Source organism: Sinohyriopsis cumingii, chromosome 11, assembly GCF_028554795.1.
Source record: "Sinohyriopsis cumingii isolate HCF-2022 chromosome 11, ASM2855479v2, whole genome shotgun sequence".
NCBI lineage: Eukaryota > Metazoa > Mollusca > Bivalvia > Unionida > Unionidae > Sinohyriopsis > Sinohyriopsis cumingii.
Genome location: NC_142971.1, coordinates 91030904 through 91051466, shown reverse-complemented (window position 1 = coordinate 91051466; position 20563 = coordinate 91030904). Strand labels below are relative to the sequence as shown.

Genomic DNA, 20563 nt, shown 5'->3' with positions numbered 1-20563 from the left:
TTTGTTTTATTGTTTGTGTTATCATCTGCAAGAAGAAAATCGAAGCAAAGAGTATTGTTTTCTCAAAATTAGAACATATTTGTGAAAAGCTGTTTTCCAAAGTGAAAGTTGAGCACCAGTATACGTTTTTTCCCCACATAAGTGTAGAGCTTGCAGTTATATCTGCATAAATATACACACCTACAAACACAGATAAGTGGATAATCAATTTAAGGCAGGGGTCAAGCTAGCATGACTTCTTATGGACAGAATAGGGAGAACTGAGAGAATATATATATATATATATATATATATATATATATATATATATATATATATATTCTGTGTGGTATGCGGAGAACTCGCCCCTGGGAGAACTCGCTCCAGCATATCTGGAGAAGTCATCCCAGAGTGGTCAAGAAGTCGCCCCATTTGGTTGCAGAAGTGACCCCAAAACTTGTCACCCTGATAACCTTTTTCTAGCAGAATTAAATTGTCTTTTACATGATTCATATTTAGGTTTTATATACACGTGATTACAAAAGAGATATTAACTGGTAATCATAAAAAGCAATATCATAGTGATGTTTCTAAGGACGAAATGAAGTATTTATATAATCTAAGGAATGACGACAGTATAGTGATTAAAAAGGATGATAAGTCAAACACTATTATTATTATGAATCAAGATGATTTTAGTAAAGAAGTTGAACATCATTTGATGAAACATATTATCGAAAACCCGTCAATAGAAATTAAATAAAGAAATTCAACATGCATTAATGAGATCGCTAAAAATAATAATTCCGTATATGAGGAATTTGATGCTTTCCCTCTTAACATACATACACCTCAATTCTACATATTACCCAAAACTCATAAAAATCCTAACCATAATTTACCTTTATATTTTCCAGGCCGACCCATTATATCTGGTTGTAATTCATATACTGAAAACCTATCCAAATTTAAAGGTTGTTTAATGAAATCACTTCCTTCATACATTAACAATACAATTACTTTCATTAAAAAGTTCAAGTCTATTCCACACTATCTGATAATTTCAATCTGGTATCATAGATGTAACATCACTATATACCAACATTCTGCATGCAGATGGTATTGAAGCGTGTAAATATTTTCTTGCTGACAATCCTAATAATAGCACACTATCTAGTGAAGATATTTGTAAAATAAAAAAACTTATCGTGGAAAATAATTATTTTCAATTTAATGATATGAATTACATACAAATAATGGGTACGTCAATGGGTATTAATATGGCTCCTTCATACTCTTCCCTTTCATGGGTAAATTAGAAAAGGATTTTCTTCAAATGGAAAAGTTTAATTCATCTCTTTCGTTTAGATTTTTAGATGACATTTATGAGCTGGATGCATTCAACTGAATAACTGAAAAAATGTATTGATCGCATAAATCATTTTCACCCGATGATTAAATTTACTTATGCTGCATCTAGTACACATTTCATTTTTAGATGTAAATGTAGTAAAAAATATTGATAACACTGTCTCTACAAATATTCAGATCAAGGAAGCTGACCCCCCCCCCCCTTCCAGGCTTTTATTTTTCCTAAATGATTTGGCTTATATGTGAGTATATACAGTAATTGATCCTTATTAGTTCACATAAATTGTAAGTCCAGCTGAGCTTATGACATAGCCCTGCTTGTTGTCACTATGGAGCTGATACTTTTGTCATCAAAATCTTGGACGAGTTTGATAATGAGCCAGATCGACATACATACATAAATTAATGAGGTCATCATACATCAGATTGACTCATCTTATTTCTACTATTGAGATCATATTTCTGATTTGCTTTTGATCAGATTTGGAATACATGCTTTTATCTTGGACAAGTTTTATAATGAGCTATATATGTGCAATGCTTACTGCTCTGGTGGCCTAGTGGTTAAAGTGTCTGCCTTGGATGCGGAAGGTCGTGGGTTCAATCCCTGTCTGAGTCATACCAAAGACTTACAAAAATGGTACTAACAGCTGCCTCACTTGGCACTCAGAATTAAGAGGTTAGTGTTAGGACTGGTTGGCCTGGTGTCAGGATAGTGTGACTGGATGGGACATCATGCTGCATGTCTGTAGCATGATGTCCCAGTGCTGGACATCACTGTAAACTGCCACACTGCAGACATCGTAGCGATATGACTGAAACATTGTTAAAGCTACACATACACACACATGTGCATGATAGTGGGGTGATCTTGCATCTGAGTGTAAACATGTAATATATCATTAAGACCTTGGTTCAGGTTGGTAATAAGAGAAAGCCACACATCTTGATAAAGCATCTGATTGCCTAAATTTGCTGCCACCTGCGAAGCCATATTTCTGATCTGATTTTGATCAGACTTGAAATATATAATTGTGTCATCATGATTTTGATTGATTCAGTAATGAGCATGATCATGTTAAGCTCACTGCCACATTCTGATCTATGATTCTGATCATATTTGGATCAAATTTGAATTATGGCATTGTATATTGAAGATTTTAGATGAATTCAATAAGGGGCAAGATTTTACATGTGAGATCTTGCTTCTGATCTTGGATGACTTTAATTAATTGCTAGAGACTGCATATTAGCCATGCTTTTATTACTTGAAAGTAGTTTATCAGTGTAATAGGTACAATCAGCATTATATTAAATAAAGGAGATAGCTTACATAAGTTGTGTTCTTGCAGTTCTTTATACACCTGCTTAACTAGTTATGTAACCAGATGAGTGATACCCGACATGGGCCTCTTGTTTTATATCATGTAACTGGAGAAATGTAAGTGTTGACAGTAACAGCAGAAGCATTGCCATAAAGGTTAGCGCGCGTAGTTAAATAATTTTAAATCAACAGAATGTTCTTTCTTAGTTACATTGTATTAAACTAAAACATAAGGAAAATATTACTAAGGCACTCATGTTTGTAGCAAGATATATTTTGAATTCCACTCTCACCCGTATAAGAGATACCATATGTACCCACTTAAAAGTTGAGTCAATCTTCAAACAACAAAGACCATAATAATGCATCTGCATATCTGGGTTTTTTTTTGTTTGTTTTACTGATTACTGATTACTCTTAACAAACTGCACAGACCAAGCTCTGCCAGGGCATTATGTGATGGCAAATCTATGTCTGTGCAATTTGCAGTTGGCATTGTCTTGTGAGCAAGTATATATATACACCACAGAAAGCTTGTAAATTGACAGGTAAAACTCTGGGTTCAGTGGAACATTTGTTTATTTATTTACAGGTTATGAAAACAGACTAAAGTCATTTGCAATTTGCATGTACCTGTCTATCTACCTAAATACCTCTATTAAACAATATGTCTGTCTTTCCTTCTGATATAAGTGGCAAGCCCAGTTGATGTTAAGTCACAAGTACCTTGTCTGAGATGACAAGTCCATGGCCAGTGTGTGTGTGTGTGTGGGGAGAGAGAGAATAAATAGCCAGGTAGTATTTCATTTAATTCAAATGTATGTCCCATGTGAGATTGTTTCCGTTGCAGATCATTCATTTAGATGACATTAAGTAGACGATCACATCTACTAATCACTTGTAACTTATACATGGTACATCAGATTCCATGGGACTGAAAAAAATAAATGCAACTGTATTTTTTGAAGCGGTGGTCACTATATGCTTCTAAACTTTGTAGGAAGTTGTGAGGGGATTGCAAAGTGGTGGTTTCTATGGGCAGTTTGAAGTGGTATAGAAGACAGTTCTGACTACCGGTATTAATAATGAATGTAATAGCAACCATGTCCAATCCAGTATAAAAAAAAAACTGTTTGCTGTACATTATGTATAGTCACTGTGATAGCTTGACATTTTAGAGTTAATACAATTTGTAATTGTGGACATACTAAAGTTAGATTAGAAAACTGTAACATGGAGTTCAAGTTGAAGGTTGAATTTTTCAAAGCAAAAACTGATTTAACATGAAAAAAATAATGTAATATGCCGCATGTACGCAATATTCCATAAAATCTAAAAATATCAGCAAACATGAAGCATCAGCTTTGCATATGAAAGCTAGACAAAATAGATCTCGGTAGCTGATGAAGTCTCCTTGTGTAGTTGTTTTCATGTTCATTTTCATTAATTGCTTTTCAGGAGACCAACTTGATGAACCAACAGCTATAGTTGATGGATACAATTCATACTTCAGCTTTTCAAGGAAGAGGAGTGGATATTCAGGTTTGAATTGAAATGTACACATGAAATAATGTAGTATATATGTAGCACTAAATCTTTCATGCCACTTCAGAACTATGCACACATAGGAAAGCAGTTCATTATACCAGTAAAATAGAATGTTCAGAGGATACTGCTAGGGCTGAATTGATTTTTAATTGTTAAAGCTTAAAGAATTTATATATTATCTTAAATGGAACATACTCTTAGAATATTAGGGCTAATTTATACTAAAATCTTATGGATTTATCACATCTTTTGTATGTGTTGACCAACTCAAAGTGTAGGGGTGTGATTTAGCAATGTATATGTCTGTACATCTGTCTGTCTGTAGCTTTAGTTTGATGTACTATTTTTTTTTCTTCCCAACCTCACATGATGTACCTGTAGGTCAAGGCATAAGCCTTTTGATTTTAGCTGCTGGGTTCAAAGTCAGGTCATTGGCACTAAGCACACCGTTTTGCATGGTAAGTTTCTTTGGGTATATTTTCAACAAAGCTGATAGGTACACTACACTTAGGCAGAGCATCCCCATATTAGTTCTCAGGCCTAGAGCGTAAAGGTGAAGATAATTTGAGCTAAAATTGATAAGTCCAGTTACATCATGTTGTCTTCCATGATTTTTATCAACTTAATTATTGTGTTATACATGAGGAAAGACAGCTCCCTATTGAGTTGGTAGATTCAAGATTAAGGTTACTGGATGTCAAATTGCAAAATTATGTTAATTTTACATTTGTAACGGCAATGGTAAGTGTGGGGTATATTATGGCTGTATATTTCCACTTTGATAGCTGTATCCAACCAGATCATTTCAGTAGCAGTTATTTAACATAGTGATAATGCTTTAATGTTAGCTTCAATTTAATTTAATAGTGTTACATGTTTAGGCTCTTTTAAACAGTAACAAGAAAAAAGTGAAACAACAAGCTTTGTAAAATTTAACAAATAATTTATTTCCCTGGAAAAACAAGGTAAAAATGAGTAAAAGAACTTAACGGTTTTACAAATCAAATCCAAAATCAATCCAAGAATAATCAAAGAATTAAAAAATAGAAGTTCTAATAATAAAATGTTCTAATGAAAATGAGTTTGAATCCTGCTGAAATCCAAAATGGAAGGCAATGACATATGTTGTGGTCAGAGTAGTACTGATGTATCAACAGTTCTTTGTTGAATCACAGAAAATAATATTCCAGTGTTTGAATTTTGTAAATTTTGATAATTGTCTTTGTCCAAGAATTAATTTAGAGCACAAGTATTTCCAGGGAAAAATAATCTCTTAGAATCCAAATAATTTGAAGACAAATTAAAAACTAAACTCAAACTGGTCAAAGCAAAACACTTGGACATCAAAGGTGTTAAGGCAAGAATAAAAATTGTTCTCAATACATCAATATTAAATCTGGCTACTGCGCAAAACAGATACCCGGATGTGGGTCAATCTTCTGGTAAAACCAGAATTTTGAAAAAGTTGCTACATGTTATTTGTCACATGCTTCAAGTACAGCCTCAATTTCACTTTATGAATCTACTCTAAGAAAGAATATAAAAAAACAAAACTGTTTACTTCAACTCATGAATCAAGGTCAGGAACTAGGTCAGCATTAGATACAAAGTTTTGATTATTAGTGTTTACGAAAAACTAATCAGATCTTCTGGTAAATGAATTTCTGGAAAATGTCAAAGCCAGTAAACAATAGCATATAATGGAATTTAAAAAATTAAAACTAACAACAAAAATTAAATTAAATATAAATTAAATCAAATATACAGAACAATAGGTTCATGTATATAACACTTTGCAGTTTTCTGTTGAAATTGACTTGCCAGGTATTGCTTTGAGCAGTTGATGGCATGACTCCATTCCATTGGATTTCGTGGACTGGACCTACATTGCCATCCCATCTGGCTGTCACCAGTGTTACAAATAAAAAATCCCTCACTTTTCAAAACTTTCATTTTAAGCTAATGGGAGGCAACAAATGATAGTAAGTGAATGTTTTCCACTATAATGGCAACTGTATGGTTAAATCAACTTTCATAATAAATTTGCAACATCACCTCTGTAAAGTGTTGAAATTGTGTAATTTCAGTGGATATGCAAGATTATGCACATGTCTGGTACAAATTGTAGCACTAGGTGGCCTTACAGTTCAGTATTGTTTGTATCTCCTACTTATTAAATATGCTATCCAAGTGTTTACATCTATCCATTTATATCTATGTATCCATTCATATCTGTCCTATTTAAATAGATATGACGGTCCAAGTAACCTACTAATTAAGGAAGACAGATGTGAATGGTAACTTTTGTAGAGGCTTAGAGTGTTGTTACTCAGATTCTGCCAAATATTCTCTGTATGAAGTACTGGTAGGTATTGTATGTATTACCTCATTTATCACTCATGTAATATATTCATTTTGGTTGTATTTTACAATTATTTTCTTTGATATTTGCCAGTTCAACCTGTGTGTCCTATTTGTTTTCTAGAAATTATGTTATAGTTCATTCCACATGGAATAGCGAATGATATCCATGTTTATTTCTCATTGAATTTTCATGTTAGTGTCTCAGAATGTAGCTAAAATTACCTAATTTCTTTTGTACATGAATGATTTAAACATAATTCATATTGACATAAATCACAACATCGTTTAGTACATGATGATAAAGACTGCTCTGAGTACATGTAATCCATCATGTTCATCCTCAGTTGTGGAAGAGTCAGTTTTTGATACTGCAAAGAAATCAAAGGGAGGCAACTACATTAGGTCTGAATTGGAAAGCTGATAACTCCTTAATAACAAAATCGACTCCTCCACGGGTTATGCTGGCATCAAAGAATTGACGTAAACAGACCACCTGTTTCAGCATGCAATGAGTGGCAAGTGTTACACTGATTGTAAATGATATTAAAACAGTTTACAGATGAAACCAATTAAGTAATTTTATGTATAGTTAAAGATGCTGATGTACAAATTCACTGAGCTATAGATACAGCTACCATTTGCCATGTAGAGCAAACTGTAATGCAGTATGATGCTGGAGACTTTTGAGACTAGGCATGGCTTGTGGAAAATTTATAGTTGCTAGACTGGTTCATAATCTTAAAAGAGAACGCCATTTACCACACAGTGACATTCTCATATCATTTAGCATTATTTGGATATGTTTGCTTTTATCACTGTTCTGATTATAAATAATTCTCTATTGATAGAAAGGGGAGAGAAAAATTCAGCTTATTTTGGCAATTGAAATTTCTTAATCAATCTGCATGGACAAGAATATATTGGAATGATAATCTTTATCTGTCTGTCCATGACATCAAAAAAACACTTTGCGCCAGCACTTTTTATAAGTTATTGCTCTTTTTGTACTTAGAGCTGGATGCATCATAAAATCTTATGAACGCAACTGTCTCTGTTTTCATTTGGATCGCTTTGAAACATGGTAGTTGTTTTGGTCATCCCATATTAAGAAATCATGTTGCTTGGGCCAAATAAAGAAAAAAGTTCTTGTAATGGGCTTGAGAAAAGTTGTATGGGTAGGCAGGCATTTAGAAAAAAATGGTCTAATATATGAACTCGTGTATTCTTGATAGTCCTATTCTGAGTAGTGAATACAAAACACCAAAATGACAGAAAATATCCAGAACAGACCGGATGTGAAATGTTTGGAAATAACTAATGCACTTAAGATGGAATCACCAGGATTTCAGATGGGGTCATTTGGCTTACAGGAAAGACATACTTGTTTCACTTGACCACATGCAATTTTTGTTTGAGTTATTGCCCTTTTCATTTTGTAGCTGAATGTAGTCTATGCCAGAATCATGTGAGTGCCACAAGTCAGAGTTTATAATAGCTTGCTTTGAAATTTGGTAATGATCTGAAGATGTGCATATTGACATATTGTGCTCCTGTTGTTGAGTTACAGAGCTGAAGAAAACCTCTCATTCTGATTAGGAAAACATAAGCTGTGTTGATTAAACTTTAATTTTTTTCAAGTGCTTAGTGGATGCAGATTCACACTCTGAGAATAAATCTCGCCATAATCGACCCTTAACAAACACTTTAGGTCAGCATCACTTAACATCTAGCATACTTCATTTGTCAGTTTTGTGTACTTATTGCCATCTTGAAGATGCTGCAGTAGTATCAGACTTTGTTTTAAACAGGTCACAAGCTTTATAATACACAAGTCAAACTTGTACAAATAATATATTCATAGTGAAGACATAACACTGTTGAACCATGCCAAAAAAATCACAGAATTTGGACATTTTTTCTTAACTTCTCACAGGTTTAACTATGGATGATAGCTTGTTGAAAAGAATAAACTATCACCATTATAGGTGTACAACCTTGGCATCTTTATGTAAATAGTAAAAACAATATTTGTTTAGTTCATGTACAGTTTGAGGTGGGAGATGTACTGAAAATTAAACACTTCAGTGTATGGTTTTAAAAGATATGAGAACCCTTGATGTGACGGAGTCTAATGGAGTAATTCACTATAGTAATGGGCTAGTGTAGCAATTATAATATGAGAACCCTTGATGTGACGGAGTCTAATGGAGTAATTCACTATAGTAATGGGCTAGTGTAGCAATTATGATATGAGAACCCTTGATGTGACGGAGTCTAATGGAGTAATTCACTATAGTAATGGTGTAGCAATTATGTCAGTTCTTAAGATCACACAAACCTATGGTTTAAACAGTCCAGCCTTATATCATTCCAAAACCAGGTTATTGAGCTGTAGGTCATTCCAAAATCAGGTTATTGAGCTGTAGGTCATTCCAAAATCAGGTTATTGAGCTGTAGGTCATTCCAAAATCAGGTTATTGAGCTGTAGGTCATTCCAAAATCAGGTTATTGAGCTGTAGGTCATTCCAAAATCAGGTTATTGAGCTGTAGGTCATTCCAAAACCAGGTTATTGAGCAGTAGGTCATTCCAAAATCAGGTTATTGAGCTGTAAGTCATTCCAAAACCAGGTTATTGAGCTGTAGGTCATTCCAAAATCAGGTTATTGAGCTGTAGGTCATTCCAAAACCAGGTTATTGAGCTGTAGGTCATTCCAAAACCAGGTTATTGATCTGTAGGTCATTCCAAAACCAGGGTATTGAGCTGTAGGTCATTCCAAAACCAGGTTAAGTAAGTTGGCAGTTTATATATCTAAACATTAGTGCATACACAGTATAATGGCCATAATGTATGACTGATATTTTGTACCATAGGGAAATGATGTCACTGGTTGACCCAGGGAACAGTCTACAAAGGCCAATATGTAGTTGTGGCATAATCATACATGTATTACAAATTGGGAACATTTATATATTGACAGATATAATGACAGACAAAGTGAATATTCAGTTTTGCTTGATACAGCTGGCAATGGTAGAGAGAGAAAGAGCAAGAGGGAGAATCTGTTGATGAAAAGATACTGGTGGAGTGAACACTTTTTTTTGTTATGCTAAAATACCTAACTGCTTAGGTAAATTGTGTAAAGTGCCATGCCCAAGGACACAACACAGTAGCTGACTCAGGCTGATCTGATGGTAGAATTCAAACCCACGCCCATTTCATTAAAGGTCCAGAATTCTAACCCATGTTTGACAAATCATCCTGGTATTGCCACCTTTTCAAAAAATAGATAAACTGTTAAAGCACATTAGCTGAACATGTGCTGAACAAAATGTAACCAAATTTGACACAAAATAATTCTTGCACAGAGGGCTTCAGCATACTGCAGACGATGCTGATATGCCTTCCAGTAAGGATGAAGATACAAAAAAATATAAAGAAACTTCCCCCTGTACATGCTTGGCACAGTTTGTTTTCCAAAATTATTTAGTTGGATAAACTGGAAAGAAATTATACAGAAAACATCCTACTAACTCAGTTTTTGGTTACTGCTTGACTTGTATTTTGTTATTAGGCAAATGTCAGCCAGGTGGGTGATCTCAATCTCATTTACTCTTGGACCTCTTGTTACCAGGTGAGTGATTTCATTCTCATTTACTCTTGGACCTCTTGTTGCCTCACTTATTAAAGACCAGAAACTGAACAGGATGGCCTAATTATTGTCATGCATCCCAGACAAAAGTGATAATTTTTATTTTGCTTGATGAAGACCATTGCATAGGATGGGACAAATTCATAAAAGTATGCCGTCCACTTTCTTTATCTCCTCTGCACTTTTTACTGCTCGCTACTCATTATCATTGATACTTTGATTAAATTATTTTGGATTTTGAAATGGAGTAAGATGAATTATTTGAACTCATTAAGGTTTGAAGAGTATTAAATGGATTTTCAGGTGTGGCTACATTCTGTAAAGACAGTGCCATTCCATTTTGTGCAGAGGAGGGTCTGAGTGGATGCCTTACAACCAAAGCAGAAGGAAGTATTGGTCACTATGGTTATCAGTCATGTTTCTCAGCCAATGAGCTAGATTCTTTGGATGCAGAAGGAAGAGCTGTGATTACACAACATAAAATTAGGTAATTTTGTAAATTTTACAATTCACCTAATATGCTTAGTGTATTCATTCTATACTGTAGACAAAGAGTTAAAGTTCACCTAATATGCTTAGTGTATTCATTCTATACTGTAGACAAAGAGTTACAATTCACCTAATATGCTTAGTGTAGTCATTCTGTACTGTAGACAAAGAGTTACAGTTTACCTAATATGCTTAGTGTATTCATTCCGTACTGTAGACAAAGAGTTACAGTTCACCTAATATGCTTAGTGTATTCATTCTATACTGTAGACAGAGTTACAATTCACCTAATATGTTTAGTGTAGTCATTCTGTACTGTAGACAAAGAGTTACAGTTCACCTAATATGCTTAGGGTAGTCATTCTATACTGTAGACAAAGAGTTACAGCTCATCTAATATGCTTAGTGTATTCATTCTGTACTGTAGACAAAGAGTTACAGTTCACCTAATATGCTTAGTGTAGTCATTCTGTACTGTAGACAAAGAGTTACAGTTCACTTAATATGCTTAGTGTATTCATTCTATACTGTAAACAAAGAGTTACAGTTCACCTAATATGTTTAGTGTAGTCAATCTGTACTGTAGACAAAGAGTTACAATTCACCTAATATGCTTAGTGTAGTCATTCTATACTGTAGACAAAGAGTTACAGTTCACCTAATATGCTTAGTGTAGTCATTCTGTACTGTAGACAAAGAGTTACTTTTCACCTAATATGCTTAGTGTAGTCATTCTGTACTGTAGACAGAGTTACAATTCACCAAATATGCTTAGTGTAGTCATTCTATACTGTAGACAGAGTTACAATTCACCTAATATGCTTAGTGTAGTCATTCTGTACTGTAAACAAAGAGTTACAGTTCACCTAATATGCTTAGTGTAGTCATTCTGTACTGTAGACAAAGAGTTACAGTTCATCTAATATGCTTAGTGTATTCATTCTATACTGTAGACAAAGAGTTACAGTTCACCTAATATGCTTAGTGTAGTCATTCTGTACTGTAGACAAAGAGTTACAGTTCACTTAATATGCTTAGTGTATTCATTCTATACTGTAAACAAAGAGTTACAGTTCACCTAATATGCTTAGTATAGTCATTCTATACTGTAGACAAAGAGTTACAATTCACCTAATATGCTTAGTGTAGTCATTCTATACTGTAGACAAAGAGTTACAGTTCACCTAATATGCTTAGTGTATTCATTCTATACTGTAGACAGAGTTACAATTCACCTATTATGCTTAGTGTATTCATTCTATACTGTAGACAAAGAGTTACAGTTCACCTAATATGCTTAGTGTATTCATTCTCTGCTGTAGACAAATAGTTATAATTCACCTAATATGCTTAGTGTAGTCATTCTGTACTGTAGACAAAGAGTTACAGTTCACCTAATGTGCTTAGTGTATTCATTCTATACTGTAGACAAAGAGTTACAGTTCACCTAATATGCTTAGTGTAGTCATTCTGTACTGTAGACAAAGAGTTACAATTCATCTAATATGCTTAGTGTAGTCATTCTATACTGTAGACAAAGAGTTGCAGTTCACCTAATATGCTTAGTGTATTCATTCTGTACTGTAGACAAAGAGTTACAATTCACCTAATATGCTTAGTGTAGTCATTTTATAGTGTAGACATAGAGTTACAGTTCACCTAATATGCTTAGTGTAGTCATTCTGTACTGTAGACAAAGAGTTACAATTCACCTAATATGCTTAGTGTAGTCATTCTATACTGTAGACATAGAGTTACAGTTCACCTAATATGCTTAGTGTAGTCATTCTGTACTGTAGACAAAGAGTTACAATTCACCTAATATGCTTTGTGTATTCATTCTATACTGTAGACAAAGAGTTACAGTTCACCTAATATGCTTAGTGTATTCATTCTCTGCTGTAGACAAATAGTTACAATTCACCTAATATGCTTACTGTAGTCATTCTGTACTGTAGACAAAGAGTTACAGTTCACCTAATGTGCTTAGTGTATTCATTCTATACTGTAGACAAAGAGTTACAGTTCACCTAATATGCTTAGTGTAGTCATTCTGTACTGTAGACAGAGTTGCAGTTCACCTAATATGCTTACTGTAGTCATTCTGTACTGTAGACAAAGAGTTACAATTCACCTAATATGCTTAGTGTAGTCATTCTATACTGTAGACATAGAGTTACAGTTCACCTAATATGCTTAGTGAAGTCATTCTGTACTGTAGACAAAGAGTTACAGTTCACCTAATATGCTTAGTGTATTCATTCTCTGCTGTAGACAAATAGTTACAATTCACCTAATATGCTTACTGTAGTCATTCTGTACTGTAGACAAAGAGTTACAGTTCACCTAATGTGCTTAGTGTATTCATTCTATACTGTAGACAAAGAGTTACAGTTCACCTAATATGCTTAGTGTAGTCATTCTGTACTGTAGACAAAGAGTTACAATTCACCTAATATACTTAGTGTATTCATTCTATACTGTAGACAAAGAGTTGCACTTCACCTAATATGCTTACTGTAGTCATTCTGTACTGTAGACAAAGAGTTACAGTTCACCTAATGTGCTTAGTGTATTCATTCTATACTGTAGACAAAGAGTTACAGTTCACCTAATATGCTTAGTGTAGTCATTCTGTACTGTAGACAGAGTTGCAGTTCACCTAATATGCTTACTGTAGTCATTCTGTACCGTAGACAAAGAGTTACAATTCACCTAATATGCTTAGTGTAGTCATTCTATACTGTAGACATAGAGTTACAGTTCACCTAATATGCTTAGTGAAGTCATTCTGTACTGTAGACAAAGAGTTACAGTTCACCTAATGTGCTTAGTGTATTCATTCTATACTGTAGACAAAGAGTTGCAGTTCACCTAATATGCTTACTGTAGTCATTCTGTACTGTAGACAAAGAGTTACAGTTCACCTAATATGCTTACTGTAGTCATTCTGTACTGTAGACAAAGAGTTAAGTTCACCTAATATGCTTAGTGTAGTCATTCTATACTGTAGACATAGAGTTACAGTTCACCTAATATGCTTAGTGAAGTCATTCTGTACTGTAGACAAAGAGTTACAGTTCACCTAATATGCTTACTGTAGTCATTCTGTACTGTAAACAAAGAGTTACAGTTCACCTAATATGCTTAGTGTATTCATTCTATACTGTGGACAGAGTTACAGTTCACCTAATATGCTTAGTGTAGTCATTCTATACTGTAGACAAAGAGTTACAGTTCACCTAATATGCATAGTGTATTCATTCTATACAGTAGACAAAGAGTTATAATTTACCTGTTATGCTCAGTCATTCTCATGTCAATTGCTACAAATCTTTTCCGTGAAATTTAATTTTTAGATGACCTGACAATAAGTGCAAGTGAACTTATGGCATGGCCCTGCATCTTTCAGGCATTATCCTTTGTAAGTCTTGCATGCATATGTCAAGTATTGTTGTTCATGAGTCATCATCCAACAGTTTCTGTTTTGAACTTCTCAGAAAATGATGGAGCCAAATTTGGCATTAACATTTATACAACTGATGTCAGTTTTACATCAAATAGGACTGCCATTCCAAATAATAGTAAAAAACCCAGGACAAGATTTCTCCTCAAAAACTGATGAACAGACTTTGATTGATTTTCACAGAAAGCATCCTTGAAGGAAAACCTTTTAAGTGATTACAGATCTTGCTGTTCCACCATACATTATGGCTGATGTTACTACAGTAGAAGCTGCTATTATTAAAAAGAGAAGAACCTTTACATGACTTCTTCTTCAAAACTGCTGTCAGAATAGAATTTGACCATATTTGATGGAAAGTATCCTGGCTTGAAGAGCTTTACAGATCTTACAAATGATGCCAATCTGACGTCAGAATTGTACCAGTACACAAAAAAGAGAAACCTTTGTCCAGATTTGACAGAAGCATCCTTTAATATAGGGCTTTCAAGTTACCTGATGCTGATCTGTTAACAATTATGAATACTGTTACTAAGAATAGAAACAATTTAACTGATCTCTTCAACAAAATAAAATATGAACTACCGTATTTCATGTATTTTTCGTACCCTTTAATTTTTTGTACACAATCCAGTTATCAGAATAATAATTATTTAAATGTATCACAATTTTTCTTACATATCACTTTGTATTTATCAGACATAAAATTTATACTAAGAAGGTTTACATTTGCAAAAAAGATTGAAAATAGCCTATTGCCATTTTGCTTTTACAAAAATTAATAATTAATTGTTGGTGACAAAATACAGTGATTGATGCATAAGCATTGGCACCCGCAGCATAAGTCAAGGGGGTCACGTGACCCCCCGACAAGTTTACTCATGCAAATGTAGCTTTTGTTTCAGGCTGCTTACTATACTAACTCTCCTGGCCGTAACTGACTCCCCCCCCTTTTGCAAAAAATCCTGCGGGTGCCCATGTGCATAAGCTCTCTTATTGTCATTACAATCTCTACTGCTGTTTATTAACAAATGAACAAAGTCCTTCACATGACTATACCTTTAAATATTATCATTAATTAGTTCTCCTTATAAAGTCCATCACCGTAACAAAACACCACGTGCATTTCAAAATTAGTTCGAAAGACCTTTGATGTTTTCTTATCCCAAAAAAATTACATCTCAGTACACGCTAAAGTGAAGACCACAGACCATTGGTCAACTAGTCTTATTGTTTCATTATAGCCATACAAACATAAAATATAAAAACCTAGTCATTTTCTATTGTAAATATGAAAGTCGCAGACTCCGGTTAAATTGATTCATATATATACATATACATGTACTATTTTTTAAGTACTTGTTCTGTTTTGACTTGGATATAATTAACATTTTATTGCAAATCTATTCTACAATGTACCCCACTATTATCTTCATTTGTGAGTTCGAATAACAAGTAATATGTATGATCGCTTGTACTTTTAACATCTGCTGTATGGACAGCAGCTTCAATAGCACAGTGACAGATTTTCATTTCCTTAAAGAAAGCCTCATTTCCTCACTCGCAATCTGAATTTTTTTTTACCTCTTCTGTTGATTCTTGCACTCAATCTGGTTTCAACTGGAATAACCCAAAGGCTAAGCATGTTTATTACTGTGTAAATAACACTGCATAGCCATGTGGTTGTGACAATATACATCGTAATTAAAACAAGAATGAATTGTTGATTTAGCGGTGTTTATTGATAATGGAATATAGTTGGGTTGTAATACATGATGATTATCACAATTGTGAGGTAACAGTCCTTTTTTTTCTCTTTGCAAATGTTACAAATAAAATCCACCCTGAATAAATTCAGTCTTTTACACTGACAAAATTTTGTTTCATCTCTCTCTCTCACACACACACACACACACTTACGTGCACTTAGTTGTATGCATTAACTAAAACGTGATTTCAATTTCTTTATTTTTTATTGCAATTTGATAATGAGTTTATTGTTAATGTAAAAATACAAGTTGCACTTAATTTCTTGACAATGTGGTCGCATGTCATTATGTACAATTTACCAATAAATAATACCCATAACTAATACATGTTCAAACCATCTTAATCATTTTGTCAACATTACACAACATAACAGCTACATATGCTCTAAATGCAGATGAGCTTGCACACTGAGACATAATCCTCTCTCTCTCTCTCTCTCTCATTCACTAATAACAACAAAAATCTTGGAGTACTTTTATTTTTATTGTAATTAGATTCTTGAATTGAGAACTTGTTTAGGTACGATCCCTTTATATTTCATACACAGTCAGTACCACCAAATGATTATTTATTTTACATATAATTTTTTGTGCACTGAAATTAATAATTATTTTATTCGTGTACGAAAAATAACATGAAATACGGTAGATTATGCAGCCCACTTGTATGTGTACACACTCTACGTATTCACAATTTTGGTTTCATTTCAATCAAATGTATAGCATTTTTTTGAAAAGAACTGAATTGAGTTTGATGATGAACAGATTTTAATGATATTTTATTGAATTATGACCCTTTAAGGACATGACCCTTTAAGGACTTAGTAGCGACATATCACTGGCTTGTGAAAAGTCTAGCTTTCACATGTTTTGTTTGATTGAAATATATTTACTTTGAAGCCCCATTGTAAGATGCCATGTGAGTTCTAATTGTCAGATTTTGATGATATTTCACAGTTATGACCATTGAATAACTTGGAGCACTTCTTTGACTTGAGAACACTGGTATTCACAGTTTGATTTCCAAGTAAAATTCTCCTCATTAAGGTTTAAGATGTATTCGGATATCAGACTTTTTGAGCTGTCATTACTGATTCAGATAAGTTATCACAGCAGGAATATTTATTACCATTGGGGTAAGGATGCATTAGAGTTATGAAAGATGTTTTCTGAAACAATCATTATCATCAGAAACATGAAATATATATACATGATTGTTTTTATTTCCTTATTTTGCATTATGTTCACAGACAAAATGATTTTGTCTTTGAATTTAAATAATAGACTAAACATTTGTCCCTCAGCACACTCTTTATTCTCTTCATTGTTATAAAGGTCCCATTCACAGTTTGTTGAAAAGAAAACATGGGTCTCAGTGTTTGTGGCTTTTTTTTTCAATGCACATTTTTTGTGCTTAAAATCATTTTGCACATAAGACTTTGCTGATATGAAGTTGTTTAATTTGTAGGTTACCCTCCACAAATAAAACTATTCCAAAAATGACAAACAGTTCTACCACAGTATGAACACAAATGCCTGTCAAGATCACTCATTTACATTCAACATTACAGGGAGCCGACAACACTAAGCTAATTGATTAAAAAAGTACATATGTATCATCTCTTCCTTATACAGTAGAACCTGTCTTGAAAGACCACCCCTTCTGCCAAAAAATAATGGTCTCTCAAGACAGGAGGTCTCTCAAGGCTGGTCATAACACTATTTTACCAATAAATCTGTGAAAGGAGAACCTGGAGTTAACACAGTGGCTTAAAAGAGTGGTGAAATTCAACTTAAATCTGTCATTTCAAATAATGTCATCATTCCACATGAACTAAACACATGACCATATGCCCCTTACTCAGTGCAGTTAGCAAACAGTTTAAACATTTGGGGCTATCTAAATTGAATAGCACTGGAATCACTCCTTCACTTGAAACTGCCTTATGTACAAATAAACTTCATTAATTAAACTTTACTGAAAACTTCATCAATCAAGCAGATACATACTGAAATCGATAGTTGTGGCTCATGCAAGATTATTAGGAAGAGCAGATCTAATTATTCATGGCTTTGAGAATGCTGGACTTGTTTAATTCAACAGTTTCAGGATTATTTACTTGATAAACATTTGTCTGTACTGGCAGACCTGATGAACATGACTTCGATTCAGTGCTTTTTCCAAAAAACAGTTGCTAAGACTCTGGTCACAAACTGAAGTTAGAAAAGAAGCAAAATCAACAACCATTTTTAAAACTTAGAAAACAATTTAATTATCAAAATTGTGAATGAAAAATGTGAGATGGATTTACAGTATTTTGAAGTAAATCCAAACTAGTCCCTATACAGGTCTATGAAAGTCTTAAATGAAAGAAAAGTTCCTTATAAATTTCAGTACCAGAAATGTAATGGTCCTCCAAGAACCGTGATGTTGTCAAGATGGTGTTGTTCAGAATTCCTTTGAATAATTTATAACAGTTCCAGAATAATATTATTGCCCAAATAATGAGCACTTTCTATCACCACTGAACAACCCAAACAAATGTTTTTCGTCTTGAAAAATATAAATGTACAACATAAAACATGTCTGCAGACTTAGAGCAGGAACAAAAAAAGTGTGAATGACTCCAGAAATTAGACTGAAACTGAATGCTTAATTTTCCCCTTATATACACTATATTGTGGCTTTACTTTGCAATAGATCCCACGTGACATCATACACTATTGATTTTTGACGAACTAAACATGTTCATGTAACCTTACGCAAGCAATGGGAAACCACAGAATTATTCTTGAAAGTTTCATATCCAATCAGTCACTGAGAAACTACAACATAGATGCCATTTTAAGTCTTATTATTAAGATTATTATTACTAATTATCAAAATGTATGTAAACATTTATTTATTGATCCTATGCATTTTGTGTTCTTAACAGATTAAAATCACATACACAGTTTATAACAAGTAGCTGTACCACATCTGTTAATAATATTTTGTATTCAGCTTCTTCATTGCCTGATAATTTGCTAACTTTCCTGAAAAATTTAGCTTCCAATGATAATTCTGGTGTAATCTGACAACTGAAATTTTATGTACATTGTATTAATTATTTAGTATATTGGGTCTGTAATGTGCTAGTACATGTACTTTAAAATATTGATATTGTTCTATATTTTGTAGTTTATTGCATCATATTATTTGCAATTATATTGATTTTTTATTCACCTCCTGGCTTTTATGTATGCTCTATGGCATGCCAACTTGCTTAGGGTGACTTCTGAACTAAGCACTTGATATCAAAGGAAACTTATTGGTTCTAATTGTTGAGCTGATGCTGCTGTTGCTATAAAGTCTCTTGGCAGTGCTGTTGACAGTATGTAATGAAAATTCTTTTAAAATCCAATTTTAAGCAAAGCAATGTGTAACAAGATAGACCTGAATGGATGCTTGGATCAAATGACAACACAACACAATGTAATGAAAGATGGAAGTTTATGATATGAATTAATAGAAATATACATACTACAAATACAGTGTGATTCTTTCACGTTCTAAACAAACGTCTCATTCAGTTACTTTATCCAAATATTCACAAATAGGAAAACAAACAAAAAAAGATTATATATTCAAATGTATGACATTAAGATTTTCATAATCTCACATAATGGAAGTTAGATTCACATAATCTCATGTAATGAAAGTGACCCAACTGTATTCAATTGAAACAACAATCAATTGAAACAAACATATGACTCGGTCATTTGTACAGCCATATGATTCATAAATATTTGTAAAACCTTGCAAATGTATCCACTGACAAACCACACAGTTCTTCCGAATTTTTGGGTTGGCCCATACCTGTATCAGCTGCACACACCATTCATGGATCCACCATGCTCACAAGTTTACAAATTAGCGGTTTTGTCTTTGAATGGCCTTGATGGTTACATCATCTTCCATATCCATATAGACACATAGACGACCAGACAGATGGCCTGATATACCTGCATACACATACTCACTGACAGCACACAGTTCTGCTAATTTGGGTTGGCCCACTTGTATTGGCCACACCCACCCTTCATGGATCCACCATGCACACAGATGTACAGACAGGTACCGACAGGAACAGACAGCTACAATAAAACCAAACTAGTCACATAAACAGGTACGGAATTAAAATCTATAGATACATGCTACTAAATTAAACCATTAAGAGCAATTTTTAACTATTCAGAAGTTCACTTTTCAAATCCATGTAGTAGTAAAGGCATCATTTCACAATACAACGTTAAAAACTGAATATGCTTCACATATCAAATAAAATACACATGTAATACTTACCCCTATGGCAGGAGAACAAAAATTGAGAACATTCACTCCTTGACAAGATCCAAAGACCAGTGTGTCAGTTAGAAAACAAACTTGCCTTAAATCTACAGGAGAGTGAGTATTGGTAAGGGTAGAATACCTGTGCATACCATGCTTTTGTGTCTCTTGCCACAAGCAATCTACGCCGAGATACATGCTAGTTCAGTTGCTTACCTAGAAAAACAATTATCTACCCTAGGTAACATTGTACACAGGTACAACGAAAATGATCAA

At 33.7% G+C, this 20563-nt stretch overlaps 1 protein-coding gene across 1 annotated transcript in view; it reads left to right on the top strand.

Annotated features, from left to right (window-relative positions):
- The window catches only part of LOC149788979 (DNA-(apurinic or apyrimidinic site) endonuclease 2-like), a 41235-nt gene that overhangs the window by 348 nt on the left and 20324 nt on the right, over positions 1 to 20563 (top strand). The window contains exons 2-3 of the mRNA XM_089975134.1: positions 4133 to 4216; positions 10540 to 10723. Of these exons, the coding sequence (XP_089831260.1) occupies positions 4133 to 4216; positions 10540 to 10723 (268 nt within the window). The remainder of the gene's footprint in view (positions 1 to 4132; positions 4217 to 10539; positions 10724 to 20563) is intronic.